The sequence below is a fragment of the Tyto alba genome, unplaced genomic scaffold, assembly GCF_018691265.1.
Source record: "Tyto alba isolate M040663 unplaced genomic scaffold, T.alba_DEE_v4.0 Super-Scaffold_2, whole genome shotgun sequence".
Classification (NCBI taxonomy): domain Eukaryota; kingdom Metazoa; phylum Chordata; class Aves; order Strigiformes; family Tytonidae; genus Tyto; species Tyto alba.
In genome coordinates this window covers 58,357,581-58,384,726 of record NW_024881282.1, presented here as the reverse complement: position 1 = coordinate 58,384,726, position 27,146 = coordinate 58,357,581, and the positions used below count along the sequence as shown (strand labels likewise).

General features: G+C 39.1%; 1 protein-coding gene across 2 annotated transcripts in view; it reads left to right on the top strand.

Moving 5' to 3' along the window:
* PDZRN4 (PDZ domain containing ring finger 4) overlaps nt 1-27,146 on the top strand; it is a 255,411-nt gene that overhangs the window by 132,467 nt on the left and 95,798 nt on the right. The window contains exon 1 of one of the 2 annotated variants that reach the window (XM_042793388.1): nt 14,990-15,058. The exons of the other annotated variant lie outside the window; for it this stretch is intronic. Coding sequence (XP_042649322.1) covers nt 14,990-15,058 — 69 coding nt within the window. Of the gene's footprint in view, nt 1-14,989; nt 15,059-27,146 lie in introns of those variants that run through there. 2 annotated transcript variants of the gene reach the window in all.

The window sequence follows — 27,146 nt, the reverse complement described above, 5'->3', positions numbered from 1 at the left end:
TCCAGGCTGGTGAGTTCAAGCTCTTTGTTATTTGATACCCTGCTGTGGTTTCTTGAGGTATGCATTTGCTTCTGCAGCTTTTGAAAACTTGTTTTATTACAGCACATCCAATTACAGGCTCAGTGTGTGCTTTCTACGTAAAATGTTTTCTGTTGTTCAGATCAGCAAAAATATTTGCAGGTCCCAATTCCTGGCTCTGAACTGTGTTAGTTAAGTCTCAGAAGCATGGTGTATTTCATTTGTCCATTTGCAATTTAAGTTTAGAGTGGCTTGGATTCCTGTATTATGTCAGGTTTGAAAAATAATTTCCTGGAGTAGATTGGTTTGAAAGTGGGAGAAGAAACCTGTTCTTTTGATGTTCTCCAGCTTACTGGGTTCAGAAAAGAAGATAGAGGTTCAGGAGGGTGTCAGAGTTGAAGATGTCACAGCTCAGCTGTGGAGAAACTGAAGAACTTGGTTCAGGCAGAGGAGGAGTCTAAATTTCCTTGAGGGACTCGATAAAGAAGAGACTCCCTGAAGGAAATAGATTTAAGGAGATATATGAATGAGATCGCAGAAGTCGTCTGACATATAATAAATAGAATAGTTATCCCCAAATTATAGAGATTCATAAATATCAGTAGAGAAGTGCAAGTGGAAGAATTAAGTTGGATGTGTTAAGAAGGGGCTGTGGGAGCAGGGCCAATGATAGGAGAGAGTGACAGATGAGCTTTTAATGTCTCAGTCTCTGGTGGTAAAGATGTGCACCTTGAATGGGAAGTGATTAAAAATATGTTATCTCAGCAAAATTACTCAAAATGGAAATATTCAATCAACAGCAGGCAGGATTGACAGTAGTCAAGCTGTGATGTGGCTTGCCCTTTCAGGGGGATTTTTTGATTCCATATGGAAAAACAATCTGGACGATTTGGAGAAGGCACCACAGGGGTTAGCAATAGAATCTCTCGAGTTGGAAGGGACCCATAAGGATAATCAAGTCTAACTCCCTGCTCCTTGCAAGACCATCTAAAACTAAACCATATGACTAGGCGCATCGTCCAGATGCTCCTTGAACTCTGACCGGGTTGGTGCCGTGATCACTTCCTGGGGAGCCTGTTCTGGTGACCGACCATCCTTGCAGTGAAGAACCTTTTCCTAATGTCCAATATGAACTTCCTCTGACACAGTTTGAGACCATTTCTTCGTGTATTATTGCTGATCACTAGAGAGAGGGTATCAGCACCTCCACTGCCTCCCTTGGTGAACCTGTAGACTGTGGTCACCCCTCAGTCTTCTCCTCCAGGTGGAACAAACCAAGTGAGCTCAACTGCTCCTCATAAGTCTTGCCCTCGAGACCTTTCACCATCTTTGTTGCCTTCCTCTGTACACACTCTAATGGTTTGATGTCCTTCTTATACTGAGGCACCCAAAACTGCACGCAGTACTTGAGGTGGGGCCCCAATCCCTGGAGAAGAGCCTTACTTGGGGCCTTAACAAAGCTTGATACACCAACTACATGTTTATTTAGTGTGAGTCGACTTGCTGTAATATCTAGAAAAAAAAATTAAGATCCACACCTGTAATTCTGGGCATGTTAAGGTGAACTGTTCTTCTTATAGCTGTTACAAGTTAAGAAGCTGTCCCCCAGTGTTACTTGCCAGAGATTTTACGTGAGGGGCCACTGTCCAACTGGACCTCTGTTTGTAATTGCTCTTGAACAGTTCTATCAAAATTATCTGGTTTAAAAACATCTGCTAAAAACATGTTTAAAATAAACTGTGTTTAAGGTGTATTTAAGATAAACTGCATCATTTAACAGAACTTGTTTAATAGACTACCACTGAAGAGAACTGAGAAACTGTCCTCAAGAAAAGTACATCAAGATAACAAGCTGAGAAGATAGAAGAGCAGGTGGCTGGAGAGGAAACAAGTAGGTGCTTGAAGTGGCACAAGTAACTTTTCACACCACATCCATGTAGCAATCCTTGTAGCTGTCGGTTTTGTATAGGAATTAATCTTCACACCTGTGTGACAAAATGACAAAGCCTTATTTCTTCACGTGCATGGCTGCTGGGTACCTCCTGTGTGTGCGCTGCAGGGACAATGCTCCCACATCCTCTCCGGTTACCTCCCTTCACACCCCAGTGATTTTGGCAAGGGAAACGCTGTCTTGTGTGGGCAAATGAACATGTTCTGCTGTGTTATTTGTTGGCAACTTTTATTCAGATTATTAAATGAATGCAGGGAAGTAGTATGAAAGTTCATTTATTCACCTTTACGAATTGAATTGGCAGCTTCCATGACTTCTTATGGGGATTCTCATATTTACTTAGTGTGGACTTCAAGGAAGGAGTTGTAGAGATATGGATGCATTTATTATTTATTGGTTAGGTCTTGTGCTTTCCCTCAGTATTTGTCAGTAACTGTTTTCTGTCACCCACTGGAAGATGGAAAGGATGAGAATTTGCAAGAGTGCCGAGGGAGCACGAACTGTGACTGCCTCTTCTGTACTTAATGTGTGCGAATAAATACACAACATCAGTTTCCAGTGCTGGTGCTCGTTTCAGCCGTGTGAGTCCTCCTTCCCTCTCCTCCTTCCCTGCCTCTCCTAATAGAAGAGGAAAGCCAGGAGGAAGTTGTAACGTGACATTCCCTGTGTGTTGCAGGGGATAAATATTGCCTCCCCTGGTGCTGCTTTGATTAATCTATTTTTAGTCAGGGGTTAGATGACTACAACTTGCACTGGAGAGTGTGAAATAGCATTGATCGGACTGACTTCTGAAGCAGGATGAAAGACAAAAAAAAAAAAACAAAACAATTAAACCTGTGACCCAGGCATCCTGGTTTATTTTGCTGTGCGCAGGGAAGCAGGCATGCAGATGTTGCTTGAACACCTGAGCTGGGACTGTCATGGGGAGCAGCCTTGGCAAGCGTGGCTGAGCCCGGCCTGCTTCCAAGATTTTGGCCAGCTCTCCTGTGTGCCAGCCACTGGGCACAATCTGAGGAGGTCTCCTCCACGGCCTTGTACGCGGCAAGAGTGGTTATCTTAGAGTTCACCTCTTGGGAGAATGCACAAGAGGGAGAACACTGGGGAAATTCTGAAGGCAAAGATGAAGGGAAGTTAGGTAGGGAAGAGCTGGGAAGGAGCAGGACGTGGTGGACAAAAGCAGTGCATGGCAGCAGGGACCTCTAATGAATCAGGAGTGGATGAATGGGGAAATAAATGCAGAGTTGTGGCAGGGCGCAAAATTTAAGATGGGCATAGGAAACAAGAAAATATGGAGCAGGATATGCAAGAATGAAACCTCACAATACAGTAGAGGAAGAAGAGGAGAAAATGAGATAAATCTGCAAAAGTTTGTGTTGCTGGCTGGAATCTAGTGAGAATTTTGTTTTGTGTGTTCTCTGCAGTTAAGTGGAAGAGCTACCTTCAAAGAGTTTTTTTGTTTAAAATTGAGTTTAATGTCATACTATTTTTGTTTCTTTGCAAGGTATACAAAGATCTCAAAATGTTTTTGTTATCCTAAACAATTGCTGAAATTTATTAGATGCCATCCTCTGGTGTGTTACTGCTCTGTTGTCATGTGCTTGGTGCTGGGGAGCTTCCTCACCACAAAACTTTTTGTTGCTTTCCACACTGGTACTGAATTTTGAAAATTATTTGTCATATTTCAGTATTATGCATTGCTAGATTTTTGTGCTATTCACACACTTTTAAAATGGTGATAACATTACCTGACTTTGCGACGTACTTCAATATATCTGTATGAAAAAATATATATGAAATTTGACTTCTGTTGTTATGCAAATAGTTTACTGATGTGTAGATTTTTTTGGTACAAGTTAATGACTTTAAAATAATCTAGTTTACTTGCTCAGAATTGTTTTCTCTTCTGCTTGTGCCTGAAGGAATAAAAAATATTTTAAAACAGAAAACATACCTTCATAGAAATTGGCCTCCTCTTCAGCAGTAGTACAGAAAGGGTTTAGACAAACTATCGGAGGATGACAGTTTTTCAAGATCTTTGCTTCTCATCCTTATTGTCACTTAACTTGCCATTAAGATACCATGTGATTGGAAGGGCAGCTAAATGATTAATTTATCAGTTGAATTGTGACCTTTTCTGAAATGTTTATATGATGAATTACAGTAGAAAGGTGACACAGGTGCTTTCTGCAGTCCTTCCTAGATGTATGGAAACCTGAACGTTTCACATGGTGATCTTGATGTGGTCATAGCTGTGTCTGCACCCTATCACCTGGTGATCAATATACATATCTCTCATAACTCAAGAGAAGGAAGACACTCTGTAATCAGAGAAGTTAACAGCCAGACAAGAGTTTGTGGTCAGCTGGTGTCCTCTTTGAGGTCAACAAAAACACAGCTGTGTTCATGAGTTTTGCTAAGAAAGACAGGAGAAGCTAATTTAATTTGAATTTCTGACATGTTTCCAGGAGGTTTAATCAGTGAAGTTCTCAGGGCTTATGTATAAGACTCAGGTATTTTTTGTGTCAAGGATAAGCCCATCCTGATTTAGGTTCTGAATACCTTGCGTCAGGAATGTACTCATACCTTTTACTCTCTCTAGTGTTTTGGTCTTTGTGCAGGAGAGTTCTTGGGTGCACGCTTATGTCTCGTTGACAGAAATAGCTGTTAAGTATGCTTTACTAAATTCTCACTAGTGTTTGCTTCGTTTCTTTAAATTCATCACTGATTTTCTGCCTTAGTAGTTCCACACACCATTTTGGATGAGAGTTATGCTGAAATCATGGGTTTTTTTCCCCACAATTTTTATTCCAACCAGAAGTGGGAATGTTTCTTAAAAAAACTCTCTTCTTATATGATAACCCAATTCTGAAAGATGAGTAGCATTCAACCCTTAGGGTAGCTAAAATAGTTGAAATTGTAGTTCATGTTTCTAGCTTGAGACAGGATTCTGTCTTATTTTCCCTGAGCTGGAAACGTTGTTGCTCACTGCATGATAAGGTACGTTTCCTAATTTATTTGACCATCACTATTTGGATCCCTGAAGCATCACAGTAAATCCCTAATGCGTCTGCTGAAGGGGAAGAGAACAACCTTACAGCTTCTGGCTAGTCACTCCAGTGCCACAGCGAGGTCACTCTTGAAGGCAGTAAGTTTTGAAGAAGACCACAGTGGGACAGAGAAATATGTCTTGTTACACTGAGGTAGTGTTTATCCATAGAAAATTTGTTGTCTTTTGCTAGAAGTCAATGACTCTTTCAGAAAACTTGCAATTCAGGAGCTGGGGGAGGAAAGGCATTGTTTGCCATAGCAACCTTAACATCCCCTTACAGTATGTCTGTCAGTTGTGCAAGGGCTAATTTATCATGTAAAGTGTATGCTATGTATGTCACATTTTACTGTCTGTTCATTTGTTTTGATAATCAAGATCTTGACAGATTTGTCCCACATGGTAGGATTTATAGTAAGGATTTTCTTATCACTGAATTAAGTTGATACATATAATCCTAGTGTCCTGCACAGGAACTGAATAGAAATGAAAGAGATTCAGACTAGATGTGAAGGTCTTGCAGAAAAAAAAAAAAAAAACAAACCACCACCACCCCCTTAATCCATTATTCTCCTTGATTTTTTTTTTTTTTTCCCCCTGTGATTTGTTTCATATCTCTACAGGAGTAATCACAGAGAAAAGAATAAGCGTTGACTTTGAGAAGGTTAAATATTTCCCATTCTATTGAAAGATATTTCTGTTTTATAAGGTGAGAAGTGTAATTCTGTAAAAATGAAACACGAGTGAGTTTCAGAAATGTGCTATTTTTCCCTCCAGTGTACACTCACATACATACTGCCTGTAGTTTGAAGCCTGATAAGTAAATTCATTTTTCACAGATGTCACTTCCTCCCCTGTAGTAAATGAGAGCATCTTTCTCTCCTCTCTGAAGACAATGAGTTGAAAATGTGGGGGCTGACTTCTTATGGACAAGTAGAAACGTGAACAGATTTAGCCACAGGAGATGCCTACCTGGCCTGAAGCCTGTTGTTTTCCTTTTGAGGTTAAATGATTCAGTAGTACTGAAATTGTCTCTGGAGTATATGAGATTAGGTTTATCCATTTTTGTATTACAGCAAAGTGCTTTGGTCTGAGTGGGCAAGTGGATGGGTTGGTGTGGGGGCACAGGGAAAGTATGTGTCTGTGAGCATTGTTAAAACTCTTACAAATATAAGTACAGGATCTGGCTTGTTGAAGGAGCTGACAAAGGTTGTGCAAGTTGCCTTGAACTTTTTGAGATAGGGAACTCCAAACAATATCTCGTAAAATATCTATCATTCAATAATATAATCTTATTTTATTATTATTTTGAAGAAAATGCATTGTTGGCTTTTCGTAAAGTATAAGGATACCAAGGGCACTCACTGCACTGTTGAACAAAGCAGGGTGGACATTTCCTAGTAAGTAAATACATTCAGATAAATCACAGAATGGAATGGGCTGGAAGAGACCCTTAAAGATCCTCCCTTTCCCATTCCTGGGACTGGAGAGAACATCAGTGGAGAGTTAGAAAGCAGAGATTGTTAGAGCATGAGATTTCTGTTTCATTTCTCATTTTATTTCTCTGTTCTAGACTCTGCTTTATCTTTATTTATGACTGATATCGATGACCAAAATACATGAGGGAGCTCAGGCATGTATTTCAAGAGGACCATATTTTGAAATCGAAAATGCAGAACTTCGGGGAGATAATGTTTTCACTGTATGAAAGTTTATTTGCGCAGGATTTTCATCCCAGATAAATTGCACTGGTGTCGCTACTATTTAATCTATTAATACTTACTGGTGAAGAAGGGTGCTAAGGGGTTCATCTTCAGCACACACTAGGGGCTTTTAACTGCTTCAGTCTTGGTAAAGTGAACGAGACCCATGCCTCTACAACTCCTGCTTCCCACCTGAAGGTTTCTTTTAGGTGATTTTGGTGTTTGTAGGGTTTCAGATGCTTTTTGTGCCAAATACTAGGTAAGCACCTCACTTTAGTTTGCACTTTTTTTTTTTACTACAATACGATTCAGTGCTTTTCCTCTACTGTACGATGTCCTTTGGCTGTTTTAGGAAGCTAAGTGTGACAAATCTCCCCTCTGAAGCTGACAAGCTCTTGGGTTTGACTTTTTATTCCAGGAAAAAAAGAGCAGATTTCAGACTACGGATCTGAAATTTTGTTCGGAGATAAAGCAGGATTTGCTATGCTAATTTCTTTTCCACAGGACATCAAAATAGAAGAAAAAATAGGCATTGTTAATCGGATTTCATTTGTCTCCATCACTGTGGCTCTGCAGGTGTTTTTTTCACTCTTTCTATCGTTTTTCTTCCTAACTCCTTATACCTGAGCTTAGATCTGGCGTTGCTGTTTCACGGTGGCCTGGGTGAGCACTGCAGGGAGCTGGGGTCTGGGGAGGGCCATGCTGGCAAGGCTGAGGTCTGATGTGCTGCAGGAGCTTGGGACACCCTGATGCTGGCGGAGCAGCTGGTGCGGGGTCCCAGTGGCGCCGGCTTGGGGGCCGGGATCTGGCACCGGGCTCTGCCCAGGCAACCAGCCGGGTCAGCAGACCCACTCATCTCCCAGGCAGCTGGCATGGAAACCAAACACCAGCAATTTTCAGAGAAAGACATGTCTAATAACATTAATTTTCTTCTAGAGCAGACGGTAAGGTAACTAAAGCCAGGTTGATTGAGCTTTGTTGGGATTTTTACCTAATGATCTTCTAGAAAGCAGGTGCACTGGCAGTGATTTTAAGCTTTAGAAAGCCCAAACAGTGTACAAAGCAAACCTTTGATGCTGTGGGGATTTTATAGGAGGGGGAGCCGCATTAGTTTTAGATCGTTACAAAGCATTTGCTGACTACAACAGAATTAATGGTGCTTTTATGGTAGTCAGTTAATGACTGTCAACAGAGTTGATTTCAGTTCAAATTGTAATTTTAAATCAAACTAGCCAGCTCTCAGACACTGGCGTGGTGTGGACGGTTCCTCCTGCAGCATTGTGTGGTGCTGCTCCTGCATCCATCATTCTATCAGGTGTGCATTGGGAGCCAGATTTGAGATTCAATCTCATACACTAACTAATACTGATTTTAGGGTGATGAAGTCATGATTAGTTACACAAAACCAATCAACTCCCCTCTGCCTCACTACTCCTTTAAAGACTTAGGTCATTTCTATGTTGCAAAATTATTTTTTTATTGTAGTAATGAATTTCTGACAGTTATATTACAACATCTTTATGCTTTGGCAAAGGAAGAAAGCAGTTGCTTTTATGGCCTGACTTGGTACAAGTCTCCTTTTGAGCTTCGATACCGTGAAAATCCATTCAAGGCCATGAAAACTTCCCTAATCCCGGGGTGTTTTTCTAGAACACTGTAGGCCATTTACATGGGGCAGGACAGAATAAACTATTATGCTGCATGTATCCCTCAACAGTTCTTCAGATTGGCAATTGTATGAGCTTTGAAAAGTGAACAGTGAAGTGTCTGTATTGGTAAATATGTCTTTCTAGTGGTAGTGCATTATTCATGACAGGCTACTCTTCTCAGCATCTTTACCTTGATTTTGAAATACTCAGATGTGCCAAAACTATTATTGTAGATTTATCCAACTAATGGTATTTAAACTGGAAGGCATCTGAAAAGGAAATAGTCCAATTTACCTCTAGATATACTCTGGGATGAAGACATGTTCAGCCATCATCCTGGCCTAAGTATATCTCTTGTTTAGTTTTTCTAATCCATCAAATTGCTGTGATTGTCATTTTAGCAAGGGACTTCCTCAAGTCATGTGTAATTTTTTCTTTTCTACTTTTATACTGATAAGCACACCATGAGTATTACTTAAAACTTTTAATTAAGAAACCACACAAGCCTTTTTAATTACATTTGAGTGCTGGAGGCTGTGAGGGTGGTCTCAGCAGAAGAACTTGGAGGGGTTTAACAGCCCCCCATAATACATTCTTTGAAAAGCTCTGAAAAGTCTTAAAAGGTTCATTGAATTAATGCTCTTGAAAGACAGGTGTTACTTATTTTACAAGAATATAAAAAGGAAGAGCTTTTCTAATCATGAAGGTATCAGAGGAGAGAACAGAGCCCGAGGAGTCCTTACCGCTGCTCTCATCCTCTGAACCAGTTCCTGCTGCTTCAGCATTTGAATTAGAGTTTTGTACTGTGAGCTCAGTTTCTCATGGAGGGGTTTCATTGATATTTGCCTTTGTTTGGTCTGGGCTTGATCTTGGCATGTAATATCTTAGTTCCAGATGGTCTTTCTTTCCTTCACAGATGTGAAAAAAAAAAGCTCGGATTTAATCTTCAGGAGTGGGGAAAAATTCTGGTTTTTTTTTTGGTTTTGTTTTGTTTTGCTTTGCTTTTTTTTTACCAGAGGTAGCTTGAAAAGCTTTGAAACCATTGAGGACAATAATAAAATGTACTTTTATAAACATGTTTGAAGTCCAGAATCATCATGTGATCATTGATAAAGCCTTGTAATGCAGTTGGACTATATGGTGTGTTACCAACTAACGTTAGCTAAGGAGCTTTCAGTTTAGTACATCTTCTAGCTTTTTATTCAAGAACTGGTAAGTTTGGAGCTTTAGAATTGAATTAGTAAAGAGATCATATTGCTAATATTAGATTTCTGAAGAGGCCAACAATAAAACACAGGCAAGCTATCAGCAAGGGGATGCATGGAGGGAAATCCTGCTGCTGTACTCTCTCTCATAGCTCCCAGGAGTTGGTGAATTACGGGCTTCCTAAGCAGGCAGATGACTACTGACAGTTATCTGTCGTAAAGTTGCCTAATACCTTTTTGAACCCTTTTCCGCTTTTTGCTTCCAGTGAGTTTTGGTAATGAGTTCCACAGTCAAATTACTTGGGAAAAAAAAAATCCTGACTTCCTTTTGTTCCTTTAAATGTATTGCCTGATTATTTCATTGTGTATTGTGAGGAGGAATGGCTTCCGTACGAGGGAAAAAAATTATAGATTAAGATGAAAGATGCATGGAAAGTGAACTATTACACATCTGTGTTTCTCATCTATTTCTCATAGCTATTCCATTTCCATTAAATGATTTAGAGATGTAAAGACCAGGACTGCTAGCTATATTCAAATGTGGGTATTGCTGGTGTTTGTGCAGTTTTGTGATGATAGTTTCTGCTCCGTTGTCAGTCTTTTCTTAAAATTTCTCACATTCTGATTGACTTCTTACTGTGGTTAACCACTGAACCTGTACTTCAAGGAAACTATGCACAACTCCAGATCTATTTTCTGAGTAGAAATAACTACTTTAGAGGCTGCAACTCTGGATATTTTAGCAATGTTCCCTAGGTCCATTATTTAATGTTTGTTGACATGGGACTTCATATCGCAATTAATCTATAAACAGAATATTTTTCCACAACTCTGTTCAGCCATTGTAGGTTTGGCTATCCTGAATAAAATGTTGTCATTTCATTTAAATCTTTTGAAGCTTATTTATGAGTAATTCTACTCTGTACACTCCATAGTGTTAAAATTCTTTAGTACAGTAAACAGCTATCTGTCAGGTTTCAGATGATCACATGGTAAAAAAAAAAAAAAAAGTAAAGGTGTGTCAGATAGTTTCCTTATAATTAACTGCTAAAGTAGAGAAAGTCAAGAGAATGTCCAGTCTCTTTTAGAATTTGTTAATGAAGTCCTTAGTTTAGAGAAGACTATTAGGGCCAGCATTGACCGATTTTCTCAATTTAACTGACAGTGTCCACTTGATGTTTTTATGTATTCCTAGGACCTTAAAGTTCATTTTTAATCAAGCATTTTGTGTGTTCTAATGATGCATTTTGTGTGTTCAGATGTCTGTTGAAAACATATAGTGCATTTTTACCTCGAGTTAGATTTTCATATATTATTTGTAGGGAGTGTAGTTAATTTTTCCATTTTATTATATTTGCAAAAATCCATTTCATTAAAGCCTAAGCCCATTTCATTGACTATACTTCCATAGTTTGCACCTTCATTTTGTCTACTAGGCAATATACATTATATTATTTTAGAGTTCAAGTTGGTTAGCCTAAATGCAAATTCTGAGTCTTTGGGTTACACTTATTGAAAGGCTTTTAAATTTTTCTCTGCAATCATAGAGCTGGAAATTTCCTTCTTTTTATAATACTCAAACTGAGTGATGCATACCTGATTCCAGCAGCTGAGGCTTTACAAAAAACACTAATTATCATTATAAACTGAAAGATCTGGCCAGACTTAGATCAAGTCTTATGAGTTTGAGCCTTTTTTTAGGACAGTGGGGTTAAGCACAGGGTTTCTCTAACTACCCTTTTCTTATGATATTTTTGTTTTACAGGTATACAACTCTAAGACTATAAATTGCATTGCCATCTATTCTGTGAGCTAAATTTTGGGGAATTTTTGAAAATTTATAGAGGAAATGCAGTGAAGTTGGTAAATTCGGGAGGAGAGTGTGAATTCAGGGGCATGCAAAGGAAACTTGGAATCCAACATTTGCTTCACTGGGTTTCACCACTGAGTTTGGACTGAGAACTTCACTATCCTCACTTAAAATTAATAATATACTTTATTATATGTCTTTTGGCTGTGTGATAAAGTAGATATAAAGGAGTGAGTGGCCTTTAATTTGTAGTGTCATTGCCTTGAATTTTTTGCAGTGATAAACTTTCAAGCATGTACGCTTATAATGAGACACCTCTATACCTCAGTGCGGAAACTGTATATACCAAATGTGTAAGTCATCTCCTAGATACTTAAAATGAATTAGGGGACCAAAACAAGGGCACCTTGTTTGAAAATGTTAACAGAAATTTTGCTGTAACTCTCTTGAAATTAAACTCCATCCCTTTGCATTATTGCATTCCTGGTTTGACTGTAAATTATGATTTTAGTCTTTATGGTAACATTAAATTATAGGTGATGAACATGGAGAACTCCACAATCAAGAAAAGCATTGAATTATTCAAATATCTTTGAATTACATGTAGAATAAGAATTACTTCATTATGTTTTAGTACCTTTTTGGTCCCTTTAGCTACAAATTTGATGTTGGAAGAGGATTAAGAGGAGGGAGAGAAGGAAGGAAAGAAAGAATGATATTGCTTTCTCCCCAACATCAAATTCAACTTGACCAAAGCACATCATATATTTCATATTAGTCATTCGTTCAATCAAGTTTTGCCTTGAATGTCATTCTGTGCTGCACAAAGTTTGGTATTTTGACCACATGTAAAATCAAAGCAGCATATTTAGCTCGAGTGTAAGAACCTGGAAGTAAACCTTTCCTTCTCAAATAAATCTGTTCAGCCCTGTAGACTGTGCCTGTTAGAGGCCACAGAAGCAGAAGACAGAACCCTTTGACTCTCTGTATGGGCAGAGGGCAGGCACTTGATAAATGAATGGAGAAGCCTATGTCGGCTTCAGAGAAGGAAACAACCAGAGGAAGAGCAATGAAAAAAGAGACTGTCAGGGGAAACTGCTGAAAGATTAACTGTAGTTTTCCACTGGTTATTTTGTATGTTGGATTTTTGTTGTTGTTTGTTTCTTGTACTTATACAACTGGATTCCTGTAGTAATACATCCTTTTTTCCCCACATTTTTTAAGAACTAATTTTAAGGGGCTATCAAAAATATATCAGGGTAAATCATGTGTCCTTTTATAAATGTGGTTTATCTTTCAGACTGTGTATGTGTCAGAAGAAGTAGTTGTGTCTGTAGAAGGAGTGAACACTTTCATCGAAAGATGGCATGGTTGTCCTTGCGTGACTGTTGTCTAGTTCATTGATCTGACTTTCTTAAGTTCAAAATTTACACATCTGAGAATCCTTCTGCACCTCAAAATATAGAAACCTTCAAAGATTGAGTTGATGTTTGCTTCATGGGTTTAAACCTCTCAGCATGAACAGCATTTCAGGGGAGTGTGGAGGAGGAGAACAGAGGCAGATTCTTTCTAACAGTGATGAACCCGCCTCTGTGGTTCGGCTTTGAAACCCTTGGACTTTGGGGAAATTCAAAACCAAACCTGCCTGCTCAGGTTCTTCCACCAAATAAAAACTAATCTTAATGTTACGTTTCAGAACAGTGCTGGAAGCTGATAGGAGAAGAGCTTGCACTGTTAATGGTCATTATTTGATTCCTCCTGACTCTGCTCATTTATTAAAGGAGTTGAAATTTAATTAAGATTTAGTCTCAACCTTTCTGTAACTTACATAGAGGTTCTAGCAAACTTTACTAATATGCAGAGTTCGCAGTAGTGGTCCAGTTTTTCCTCTAGGTTTCTCTGCTTGGCTTTCATCCCGGCTATTAGGTAAAATTAAGGCCTAGAAAATTGGATTATTACTTCCCAAGGGGCAGGACTGATAAGCAGCACATGATTGTTGATCTGCTTGCTACCCGGTGTTGGTGGTGTTTGAGGTGCTGCTAGATGCAAAGCCAATTTGTTAACAATTAGTGTTCATTAGAATCATTTCCTGTTATTGATTTTAAATGTTTGACAAAGCACTTTTAAGAAACTGCACCCAAAAAAAAGAAAATAGTAGTTGTACATCAGTGCTTAGTAATTACAACTCTTTAGGGCCCAGTGTCAATCTTAACTATCTGGTTTCATTGGTTTCCAAGTAATTATTTTGGCTTTGGATCCCACCTGCTATCCCCTCCAGATTAAAGATGATTTGAAACAAGGACATAGTTCTTGATTAGCAGAGTTGCTGAGAAAGTGATAAAACAAAACCAACTTTTTCATTTTCTTTCTTGGTTTGTCATGGCTTGGGCTTTTTATTTTGCATAACTACCAATGGATTACATGATACACAATATAGGAATTAATATCAGCCTGGAATTAAATGTGATTTCCATTGGCCTTAACATTTAACATGTGGGTTTAATTTTAAATGCATCCTTGCCTTCATACACACATTGAGAATTGTGGAGCCATTAAAATCTAATTTCCAAATGGTAAAATTAGATATAATGACATGTTATAATAAAAGCTTTGATATGTAGGAGTCCAAGAGGGTATATCTGTTTAGCTTATTAGAAATTTGGGCTATAATTACTATTAATTTGTTTTACATGCCAGAAGAGACTTGAATGCAAGATTATTTAATAAACAGTACAATATGTGTCTATATGTAAAAAGCACCAGATCAGGCACACCTGCATTTCCACATATAATGGATGTATATGATGAGTTGTTATAGGCTCATGCCTTTTATGAGTACACTGGAATTTTGCTAAATTTGTCAGTGTCAAAGGTGAAGCTAGCAGTACAGCCATCTGGGTTAATTTTCTCTCCTTCCTTTTTCACTTTAAATTTTTAGCAACATCAGCTCAGGTTTCACAAGCACTCTCTTAAAATGCTTGCAAATATTTTAAATATATTCCATGATCCCTGTTGCACAAGGTGGAGACCTAACATAAGACTAGGCTTGTGCCTTTCCCACCCCCATTCATGAATTAGTCTCACAATTACTGTAAAAATTAAGGCAAGTGTGGGTGAAATATGTGAGGCTTAGTCCCTCTAACCTTAATAAACAGAGATGGTATTGACACAAGTGAATTTTGTTTAACCACAGTACATTTGCTCCTTAATTAGTGAATATTCATCTGTCATCAGCAGCAGCTATGACACCCCTCCCCGCTAACACGTTCTGTCATAAATAATCAATGAGAGGCTATTAATATTCATGAGTGAGAATCTGTGTAGTCATGTGCACTGATGCAGAGACAGGGGGAGTGTTGCCATGAACTGAGTCGAAACTCTGTGTGTGTGTATACGTGAGTATAAGATAGTTGGGGAAAGGGAAGAAGAGCATGCTGCTACACACTGCCCTGTCTTGTGCTTCCAGCTAACAGTGGTGTGCCTGTGTTTCGGGGCTGGAGTGACTGATGAAAAACAGTAGTCAAGTCTGGAGGGTGATTCCCTGTCAGTGCATTTGCCTTTCAGTGCTGGGGAAATTAGAGGCTTTGCTCTTGTGTTGCGTATTAGGATGGGCTGCAATCTCTGCACTTTTCAGAAGAGAGAGGAGCACTACAAACTGCTCTATGAAGTTTCACAGGTGAGTGCAGAGGATATTACCAGCATCTCCAGAGTAAAAATGTGTGTTCTTTACAGAGAGTAAGTAGAGATGCTTTTGTTTTGCTTTGCCTTTTTTTTTTTTTTTTTTTTTTTTTTTTTCCTTTGCAAGATTGCTAGCTAAGTTCTTTGGGGGGTGTTGGTTATTATTAGTATTTTGGGTGCCTGTTGTTTTCTGCTCATTTGCCACTCCCCCTTCAGATGACTTCCTGTGGGATTCTTTTAACATTTTTGTGCATCTTCTGCCAAGATGTCAGTCATATAGCAGCAGTCTCACTGAACCATATCAGTGATGTTTTCAGGGAGTCCTTGCCTTTAGTAGTAAGACTGATTTCAGATAAGTTGCACTGCTGCCTCTGAAAGCAGTAAGTCTGTGATCTCAGGTATTTCTAAGTTAAATAACAAAGTTTTTATGATATGAATGTGCTGACCAAGAAGTGTGTTAAATTTTCAGATCGATTACTTAAAATGGAAATTATTCTGAAACGTGCTTGTCACCTTTAAACAGGTACTGAATACAACAGGGTTTCCACGGGTGAGGTGTGCTGTTTGTTCATTCATTGTCTGTGTGTTATTTCTGTTTACTACTAGACAAAGATCTTAATCCTATTTAGATATTTTGGTGTTTCTCTCAGCATCATAGCAGTGTGAATAGCAGTATAGTAGTGTGCTGCTAACATGTTCCCAGCTTCTTCAGAATAAGATGAGAAAAGACGAAACAAGCACTTACCATAATAGCCTATAATTTTTGCTTGCATCCTATTGAATCAGTATTTGATTTGCAGCTTTTTGTTTGGTTTTTGCTCTTGGCACAGCAGACCCTTGCATACTAAAGTTTAGTGCCTGTCAGCATCTGTTCTCTCCCTCTCTATAATTTGTCCTGGCTTTGACACATTGCCGTTGACAGAGGCTGAAGGCTTGTAGTTTTGGACTGTGCTGCTGCTGACAGGCAACGCAGGGGAGAAAAAAAGAGCTTACAGTGTTGGTGGTCTATTGGCACAGCAGCAGCTAAGTGCCCATTGCCGACTGGTTCCCTCCGAGTTCCTCCTGACGTGATTCATTTCACAGTGGGCTAATTACAAAGTGGATTCTCTACACATGAAGCAGCCTCCTCAGTTGCGGTGTTAATGCACATTTTCATGGTAATGTGATCAGAGCCTCATTAGCCAGTTTCCAAAATGATCCTCTGCATTAATTAAATATAAAAATTACTCTTTTTATCACCATAGAGAGGAAGAAGAAGATTAACATTGTTAATTACTACTGGGGGCAATACCTCTGCATCATTTTTACCATAGAACCAGCAGGCGCATTCAATCCTAAAAGAGTGTCCGTTTGCAGGTAACCTGCCCGTTGCTTTGACTGAGGAAGACGGTCTCTAGGTGGAACACTTCCCTTTAGTTCAATAGTTAGTCGTAATCCCCTCATGATGTTTTCTTACAGCACTAGCACAGGGATAAGTGTAGCAGCATATTTCCCTCTCCTCCCTTTCGCCCTCCCCAGCTCTGGATTGCCAAACTGTTCTGAAGGTGTAAAATGGAGAGAGTGCAGTAGGTTCAGTGTCTGCTTTTCTGTGCCAGAGAATAAAAAATGCAGGTTGTGCTATGAAGGAGATTAGACATTTCTTAAAGGGCTGCATGTATGTAGGGAAAATAGGGGCTGTGCCTGGTTTAGAGCTAATGCATTTTCAAAATATTCCTTGCAGTAATGTTGCATAGTAATAAACGTTACTGAAATGATCAGCAAACCCAAAGGTGGGGGGTTTAAGAGATTACAGAGGAATTCTTCCCTTTATCCGTTATCTTCTCTGCTGTTAAGTTTGAGTGTCTGTGGATGTGAACAGCCAAGGTGCAAAATGAACTAATGCTTTCACTTTTTACTCTGGTGCTTGCCAGATAAAGTGTAATCCCTGGGAGGATCTGAGCTAGTTTCCTTGGGGACTTGAAATACAGTGAGCCTGGTGCTGCATCTTGTGCTGTTAAGGAAATGTCACTGATAAGGTGCAGAAGGAGAGCAGGGAAATGACTTAGTGTGCTCAGTGCCAGATCCTGTGTTCATCCCTATCTTTGTTTCAGTGTATGCAGGTCAGAGCCCAAAGGATACTGAGCATATTTTTAGCCAGGTGCTACAGTAGAGATCGGGTAGTATCTCACACAATAACTGCTTCTGTGTACAATACTGACTGGCTGCTGTGGGGGGGAACAGCAGTAGAATATGATAAATTAAATTAAGCTAAGGCAGGCATTACTACTTGATTTGCAAATCCCTTTTTAACTCTCCAGTCCTGTAATTCCTATACCACAGCTTTGGTTCTTTCATCTGCATGATTTCTGGAGAGCCTGGGACAAGTTAGCCTGTCAGGGACATGAACTGACTGAGGATGAGCTGTGGCTCACTAGCATATGTGGATCAGATAGATTAATTTATATTCATATAAGGAAACAATCTTAGCCTCATCTCTCACTTTTCCTGTGTGAGGCTACCTGATACTGTGGGTGGTCTGTGCACTCATGTACTTAAAAATACAGTAAACAAGGAAAAGTATGTTTGCAGAGGAAAATGATGCAAGCATTTCCAGTGAGACATGTTTTCTGCTCCTGCTTGTAGTGAGGTCAGATTCAGCACCAGATAGCTTTTTGTTGTAGAGCTGCTGGGAAATGGAGACATCGTTAGAATATGTATAATTCCTCACTCTTCCCCCCACCCCCTTCCTCCGGGCTCATTTGCCTTTCGCTGAGATAGCAGTTCAGAGACCATGGAGGCCCTCTCCGAAAACAGCATTTGCTTGTGTGATGGAGACTTACTATGATAACTGTGTCTTGCATGTGTAGATTGGCATTAAAACAAAAAGTCAAATAGTCATGTTTTAAGAATTAAAGGTTTTGAGATACCACTATGCATTGGTGAAGGACTCTTGTACTTCTGAGTGCCTCTTCACCCGTCCTCAGGACGTGAGAATGGGTCAGCTTTGCTTCTTGAATTCACCATGAGAAGGTATCAGGTGTAGCATCCCCCCAGGTCCTCTTCTCCATATGCCTACCAGTGGAGAAATGGAAGATGTCTCAATTTGAAATTTATGGCCCTACATGCTACTTCATGGGGCACTTTACTGTTATTTCCTGAGTGCTGTATAAGCAGGATTGAGCTAATGAGTGTGCAGCCAGGAAGCCTACGTCAAGTCACTTAGAGAAGGTGGGACCTGGTGTGTGCTTGTGTCCATTAGGAGCAGACCTCTGTCATTCTCAGATTACTTTCTCTTGCACTGCTGGGGTGAAAGAAGTGAGTTTACATCATTTGTTAGCTGCTTGATGAGGAGACTTCCAGTTTAGCGGAAAGGATAAGAGAAATATGCCAAGGATTGGAGGGAATGAAACTGAAGCACCATCTGATCAATTGTCAGCAGTGATCTTCAACAGCCTTGTGTGAAACTCATAGAAATGCAAATTTTTCACAGAATTCTGTGGCTATCTTCTGGAAATAATTTCTGTTTGCTGGAATTTTTATGTTTTGTTTTCAAAATGTGCAGTTAACCCAGTGAAAAAGAGGGGAGGGAGAGAGACAGAACACAGTGCTTTTGGAGATCAACCAAAAACCAGTGTGAACTTTTTTGAGTTATATGTTAAGAAGCTCTCCTGGCTCAGGTAAGCTTAGAATTGAAAGGGAGAAAGGAGAAAAGCTAGAAAGGTAAACAGAGGCAATCTGGGATGGCTCACAAAGTCAGTGGTGGAGCTGGGATTAAAACCAGAAGGCTGCACACTTATATTTTACATTTGACCTGAGATGATAGTAGAGTCTGTATTCAGCATTTTTAAATCCTCTGATTATGCAGTTTGCTTCTCATGTTGGTTTCTATAATTACCATACAGCTCAAATTTTCACCAGTTCAGAGTTGTTCATTGTGATATCCCTTGGGCCACTTGAGGTAGTGAGTTTTAGTGGTGCATCTTCTCAGATTCAAAGGTGTTCACAAGAGAGACATCAAGCCTGCCCACTGAAACAGCAGAGGGACATCTGTAATTTCCAGGAGCTGCTGTTTATAGCTGGTCTTGGAATAAGGAAAGATGATTGATGTCCAAGGAGTGTACCTGGTCACTGGGACCTGCCTTTTCTGGTCTTGATGAAGTTTGTGTTTATTCAGAGGATAAAATAGACTATATGATGTGATTCTTTTTTTTTTTTTTTTTTTTTCTGAACCAACCTCCAGCCACCAGTATTCATTTTATGCCATGTCAGGTATTTACATGACAACTCCTCAGTGTGGTGTTTGTCATTAGCTCTCATTCTGTTCTGGAAATACCTGCCAGCAGCTTTTACATCACCTTTGTTTGCTGTATATCAGTGCCACCTCCAAATGTTCCTCATGAATTTCACCGGCAATGGGGAAGTACTACCTTGTGCTGCATCAGCACAAACACGTTTTTGGGTCCATTTATATCTAAGATCTATTTTTATTAGAAGCTCTGTGGCAGGGCACTTTTACCTCTAGAGAATGCGACAGGAGAAAATTCTAAATTTAATTGTCTGGAAATTAGTTGAATTATCTGAGTTGATTTAAATCAGTAGCAAAAGTAGATCTGGTTTGATCTCACTGCATTTCCTAGCTTTTTCTTCTTGCTCCTCTCTAAATTTTTAAACAATGAAGTTCAAACCCCCCTGATTCTTATCTTTTCTAAGCACCTCTTCTGAATACCGATTTGTCTGTTTGAAAAGTTGAAAAATGAATGTTGAGGTGCTGAAGGACTCAGATAACTTGTAGGAATACCATTTCCTCTCAGTTTAACTGAACAATTTTAGAGCTCTGCTCAGTGTAATTCCCCTCAAAGCTGCACTGTCTCATACTAGTAGAGCAATGTATTTATGGTAAAAGTATAATCAAGTAAAGCTTGCCATATGTTTCTAGCCATGTCCTAGAAAGTTGCTTGGAATTTGCTTGAAGAACTTGTGCTGAACTGAAAAAATTTTAAAAACGGAGTTCATAAAAGTTTACTTCTCCTACAGATAAGAGATGGTGTTTGTGGCTAACAGGCGCAGCTTTCCTGGTTCTTCTGTTTCTTTGCTTATTTACTTTACACCGATAATTGAGCAGCATTCATCTAAATAACTAATGCTATTGCCATAACATTTCTGTAGGCTGTACCCAGAAAGAGACACCAGTGTTGTGGCATTGCTAACAACTGAGCTCTTGCTCTTGGTGGAGGACCTCACTGTCCCACGCTGGGTCCTGGTCCATGGACCTGGGGAGTGTTGGCTGCCCAGCAACTGTCCCCAGAGCCCAAGGCATCCATGCCTCAGCTTTGTGCTTTGAGTCACCACGTGCCAGTTTCTTAAAAGGGAAGATACATCTGAAAGGCCACCTCTTGTCTGCATTTAGACTCTCACCACAGAGCTGTGTTTAGGTGTGAAGGCTCCCTGAGGAGTCCTAGAGGATGGTGTCATGGGGATTTGGGTCTGGGGACACATAGGCTGCTTAAAATAACCAGCTCTGTCTATCTGGACAGATGGTGGCTGTAGAGAAGACACCCATGCATACATCTAGGCATGTGAGGAAGTTGTCATTAGATTTCCTAAAAACTTAAACCTGTTAGCAGGTTTTTTGGGGATCATTCTTTTGAACTTGACACCTGATTTATATGCTTAAGTACATAAGCGTTATTTTGGATCTCATGGCAACTGCCTTTGGTAAAACACGCTTTTTTTCTTCTGATAAAATCCAGGAAACTCTGAAGTGTTGCCACTGACTTCACTGAGGCCAGGCTTTCATTTTCTGTCCTTGTTTACTATTTTGTAAAAGGTATATAGTTCTTGTGCATACCTCAAGAGGAAGGATAAAGAAAGAGTCCTGAGATAAGAAAGCAGACAATAGTATGTGAGATAAGAATTCAGGGGATGAGTACAACAGAGGCAGCTATGAAGAACCGTACCAAGATTATATCAGTAATCTGCAGGGATATGCAATGCCATGAAAATAAAAAAAAGTGGTTGAGGTACTGAATAGAATGATTTTTTCTGTCATTTTGCTGTTCCTCGCATCTTAAATTTAACAATGGGGATTAAGGATTCTTCTGGTGATCAGATTTTTATACATTTTTTGCAGAGCTATCCTTTCTTGAGGCTTGCTTCCTGATGTGATTTGGTATGGATATAAGCCTCAGGCCTGAAGCAAAACATATCTTTATGTGAGTCTTATACATCAGTGATGTGATGAAGCCAGTCTTGCTACCTTGAACATTCACAGACTCATAACCACCGAACAAGCTTATTTTAGGGGTTCAGTATTTTTGTTTTGTGGTTCACTGAAGGGGAGAGGCTTTAAAATGTCAGCCAAACGCTCTGCCAAGTATATGTTAAGAGTTAATTGACGGTAGGTTGTTTCATCGTTTCTCAAGAGCTAAGAGCTTAATGGAGACATGTACAGCAGGGCTTGGTGATAACCAGCAGTTCTTCCACCACTAGGGATTTGATGAGGTCTCATAAAAATAATTTTTAAAAAGAAGCTGAAAAATGCTTGGATCTTTGGCTTTAAGGCTGTTTAACTTCAGAGTGTGATTGACCTATTATTTTAAAGGACATGAGCTTTTTGTAATAGTACTTTCTTTTCTGTCTGCCCCCTAATGTTCAACCCACTGGCTAATTTCAAACACAAAGGCTTTTCTCATCTTTTAGGTTCATGTAAAGTAGTTTGATGATACTGTTAGGTAGATCTTTTTTTTTTCAAGAGCCAAGAGGATTTCTTAGCTTGCAAGCATCACCTCAAAATATCAAGACATGAAAGAATTTAAAAGTTTAGATGCAGATTATTCTTCATACACTTACTTTGTGGTTGCAGTGAAGACAGTTACTTGCTATTTTCTGTGTAGTAAGCTTGTAATTTGCTTTACTTTGCTCATTCTAACAAAAATCAGTTTGTTAAGAGATGATATTAGATCAGTAACTGTTAAAGGGTTATGTGTAATTCTTTTTTTAATAAGCAGCGGTTCAGAAAGAGCGTTTTAGAAATACTTTTATACCGTGCACTGAACTTAGAAATGGAATTGCACTGTCTTCATATAACACACTGAAAACTCTCTCTTATAGTTGTTAGTATTTTATTTTTTAGTTTAAAATACTGGTGTAGACAGGTAGAGGACAGTGTGGATATTTGGCCATTTCTACATAGTAAGATGATATAAACTTGCATGACGCTCACTGTTGTGGGTTTTTATTGTTTCACTTTGAAGAAGTTAGGAAATTCTACATATCCTTCATCTCTCAGGTGGAAAAAATAATTCCTTTCCCTCCAGGCTGAAGGGAGTTTATTATTGTTTTTTGTTGTGGGCTTTTTTTTGTTTGTTTTTTTGTTTTTTGTTTTTTTTTTTTTTCCGTGTCATAAGCAAACCCTGATAATCAGCAAAGTGAAGCAAAACAAACATTCATTTTCCTTTCTTTTGTGGTCTCATTGTGTACAGTAGCAGCTTATTCCCTAGAGGTTTTGGCCATGAAGTTTGACCTCTGAAACAACATAAACACGGTGGAATGAGTAATATTTCAAACTATCACATCATATGTAGAATTCCTGTGCTTCGTATGTGTTAATGTCAGAGTTGAATCTGAGAGGACTCAATCTGCAAAAGTCTCCAAGCATCTTTAATGTGTCCAGATACAACTTAATTTTTGTGTTCTTCACCCAGATGGAGAATTTTTACTGTTTTGTTTCATATCTCTTAGTATTTGGGGGGTTGATTTGTTTTTTTGGTTGTTTTTTTTTTTTTTTTTTTGGTTTGGTTTGGGGTTTTTTTGACCCTAGCTCCTGGAATCATAGTGTTTCAAAAAAAAACACTTTTAATTAAAAGAAGCCTTACTTATGATTAGTGAGAAAATTTTGCAAATCTCAATCAGTTTTCGTTTACAGTTTAGGAAATTTGAAAGGAATTGGGATGAGCTTGAAAGTTAATGTTTAGAAACAGTTTAAATTCTTGAGGGTTTGGTATTCTTCTGCGTGTCTAGGGTAGGCATCATTGCTTGAGTGGTGAGGCTGAGACCCACCCAGGTAGGGTTAGCAGCTGTGCATGGCCCTAAGGAGGAGGGCAATATTTGGCTCTGGACTTTCAGGGCTTGTCCACAGACATCCGTGCCAACAGGAGCCAGCCGTGGCTGTGTCAGCACGCCATGGCACACTTGAGACTCCAGCCGCTGGACTGAAAATTCTGCTCCTGCTTCTGCAAACATGCGTGCAGGGACCATCCTGCTTGCAAGTGTCAGCGCAGCTTCTGTGTCCACAGGCAGCAAACTGGTGAGGCTCCTGGGAAAGATCCACAAACTTACTAGGTGTTCAGTTGCTCTCTAATGTCAGAAAGATAATGAGCTACAGTGCAAGGACCCGTGTCCTGAGGACCAAGAGGAGCATGGGAATGGGTGAACTTTGCTAAATCCTTATAAGGACTGAACAATTGAAATAATAAGAGAAAAATACTATCTTTGGTTACCTGTGATATAACAGAACAATTGACTGACCTATTTAATATGTTTGATTGTATTGTGATTTTTGCATATTATAGTGATGGATTTGCAGGGAAAGCTGCTCAAGGAATAATCATTATTCAGGCTTTCAACTTCCTCATGGCTAGAATGTGAAATATTCAGATCCCTTGGGATATCCGTAGTCACATGACCTTCCAGCTCAAAACAAATTTTAATGGCAAGAAAAGATGGAAGGAAGGATCAGTAAGTAGCTAAGTTCAGCATTTGGAATGCTTTCTCAGAGTTCAGAGTTACTAAAAGGAGTGGCATCTCTCATTGCAATATGGTTTTATGCATTTTTTTAATTTAATGTGCCACGTGGTCTACTATTACATTCAGGAAAGGCATATATCCACAAGTTTATAAATGGGGAATTCCAGAAAGTGTGTGTGGTGTCTACATTGTTTTTCACTGAGGAATATAATTTCATCAAAATCAAAATGCTTCATAGGAAAATTAAATCTTTCATCAAAACATGGTCTTGGAGGAAGTACATGGGAAAGACGTTTCCAGCAATGTCTGAACATTATTTATATATCATCATAATGAAATATTTAGCTTGATTAACTTCTGAAGCATCTTATATTCAGTAGTTTTTAAAATGGTGTATTATTTCATCTAATATGAAATCTGGAAGCCAAAATTGAATCAAGCATTCTCTTATGTTAAAATGTTTTGCTCTTTCCAGAGTTGGGTGTACTGTTTGTGAAATCTTAAACCTTCTCCTGATGTGGAATTTCCATCCTCTCTGGATTTCCCATTCTGAGAAATGTGACTTACTGTGGGAAACTCCTCCCTTTGTATACTTTTCTTTACCAGCATACACTTCTTGTAGAGGTTTTTTTAGAGAGCGGTCTCATCCTGGGAGAGAGAAAGAAAGTATATATAGCAAGGAGCGTTTGTGTAAACATCTTCCAACAAAGTACTTGTTAGAAGAAGAATACATCATCACCTTCACAGTGTATGTTGTGATGCCAGAGAGGAATGTTGCCCTGTTTTAAGAGAATTTGCCAAAAGCTGACTTGTTACTTTCTGGACATCGCACACCAGTGGATGGGTGATTGTGGCGTATTGAGCCATGGGACCTATTTAGTGCAGCAGCAGGACTTGGAAGTGTGGCACTAATTCCATCTCTCATGGGTATATCTGAAGAAGTCCTGGTTTCTTTTTTCCCTTTCCAGCATAAAGTTCTGTATTATTTAAAGCATTAAAGATTAACTGTAGCGATCTCAGCAAATGGTTAACGAAGAAAGCTGATTAGTATTGTCTAATAATGATGATGGTGATCACAATAAGTACTGTAAAATGCTAGATCGATCCACTTAGCAATTATTGGTAAAGTTGTAACACAAGTGGATCATTGCAGTAGAGTGTAGGTCTGCCTGCATCCCCCAACAACTCTGGAGTCCCACGCTTCCTCAAAGTCCATAGAGGGTTTGGTTTGGTTTGTTGGATGGACTGTTTTTCCCTTTGCTGTACATTAAAGGTCAGTTTTGATAGGAATTTTATTTACAATTTTCTCAAAGCTCTTCTCTGGTAACTAATGGGGCATGCTGCTTTTTAATTGATATATTTTATTGCATTGTGCAAATTAGAGGCTTTTTAGTATGGAGCAATTTCTAAATACTGATTTATTGGTATTGCTTTCTTCAGGTACTAGTAAAACTATGTGATTTTTGCTACTTATTCATCAGTAGTGGATTCCTGTTTCTGTCAATAAGTTCAGCATAGTTATAAAGTCTCCTCCCTTCTGAACATAATATATTTCAACTCTCAGGTGTGAATCTTACTCTAAACCATTTCAAACCTCCTTGATGAAGTAGTTTGAAGTTCTTAATACAAGAGGTTGTTCCCATTTATCTCCAAATGACCTCTTTGTCCCCAGATTTACGTATTTCCTTGAATTAAAAATGTCATTTGGTCCTGTTCAGTAGGAGAATGTCTTTGAAAGTCTGACCTGTGGGAACATGATGAATAGTGACAGGGGAAGGATTTTGCCCAGTGAGAATACCAAATCATGTAGCACTGTAGTTTCACTTACTAAATATTGTCCAGGCTCTATTGTTGAACCCTATGCTGCCAGTGTCACTTTGTCAGGATGTTTTCTGTTCTGTGACTAGTAGCTTCAAATGTACTCATCCATCTTCTTGTCCCATTACATTTCATGTGACTGATGTTCTGCACCCATTAAAATTGATGGGAAAGAACAAAGAGAAGAAAAATGTGCCCTTCGACTGATTATGCCTTTGAAAGAGCAAATGAGACTCTATTGCTATCTAGAGTAAATTGAACATTTATTTCTGCTTTTAACTATATTACTTTACTTTTATTAATCCTTATTAGCAGTAAATCCTTTACTTTGTTATTTTGATATTATTTTGAGAGCAGTAAATTTATGTCAATATTTTCTCCTTTAATTTTGTGACAATAAGTGAACATGCAGACTCTTTTAGATACATCAGCTGCCTCTTGTAATCTTGCCCATGAGATATTGCTAGAATGACTGAATACCCTCCCAGGAATGGATGGAGGCATGTTTGACAGGCCCAGACCTTTACTCTGAGGAAGGACCCACAGGGCTTTGCTCAGCCACAGCTCCTGTGTGCTGGGAGAGCTCTTGTGTGGGATGTCACAAGTTTCTACTTGGTGATAAGTGCTTGCTCACCTTATGCTAAGTTCTGCAGGGCAATTAAAGGGAGGCTAGAAATACAAGAGCCTTTGCAGTATTGGCTTTATCTTTATTTCATGGATATAGATGGCTTACCAAAGTGCTAGTCCAGTGTTTCAGAGTTAGACGAGGGCCATTAGCCAGCTGAATGGAGTGGATAGATGTCTTTGGTTGTCTGTAAATACAACAACACAGAAGAAAATCAGAAGGGAAGGCTTCTGAGTGATTGGTATGTCTGATTATTTATAGCTTATATACAGCCTTCTCAATACAGCAGCCAACCATTCTTTCCCATTTCTGCATAATAATGAGACTGTAATTTCTTTTTTTTCAAATTTGGGCTTTTGTGTGCCCCAAAAATGCAAATAATGGGCCCCTTTAGGCTCCCTGATGTTCTCGTAGAGGCTTCAGCAAATGCTGAAAGCAGCTGTTCACTTCTGTAGTGGTACTCATATGAATTACAGTTTATTTCCATGCAAACTTCAAGTATGTTCTGGATTTGTAAAACTCTGTGACAAGAATTTGGGTGTCTTTGTCTTGAAGTTAATGCTTCGTCTTGGCAATTCAGGCTTAGTTGGTGCTCTGTCTGAAGTTCACAAAGTGTGTTTGGCTTGGGGGCTGGGAAGTGCTGCAGAGAGCTCCAAGTCTTGAGATACTGTTTTCTACACCATTATGTATAATTATTTGAGCTTTCTAATAGGCTTCAAGGCCTGTTGCTTTGTCCAACATCTTTCTCAGGCTGGAGATGGTGTATTATGAAGCATATAATATTCTTATGTTGGCAGTGGATTCACTTAGGTTATTATTTTTCCATACTTTAAAGACAATTGTTCACATCTATAATTTCGAATTGGACCTTGATTAAGATCAAAATAGGCGAATAAGACTTTAAGAACCTGAATTTAGT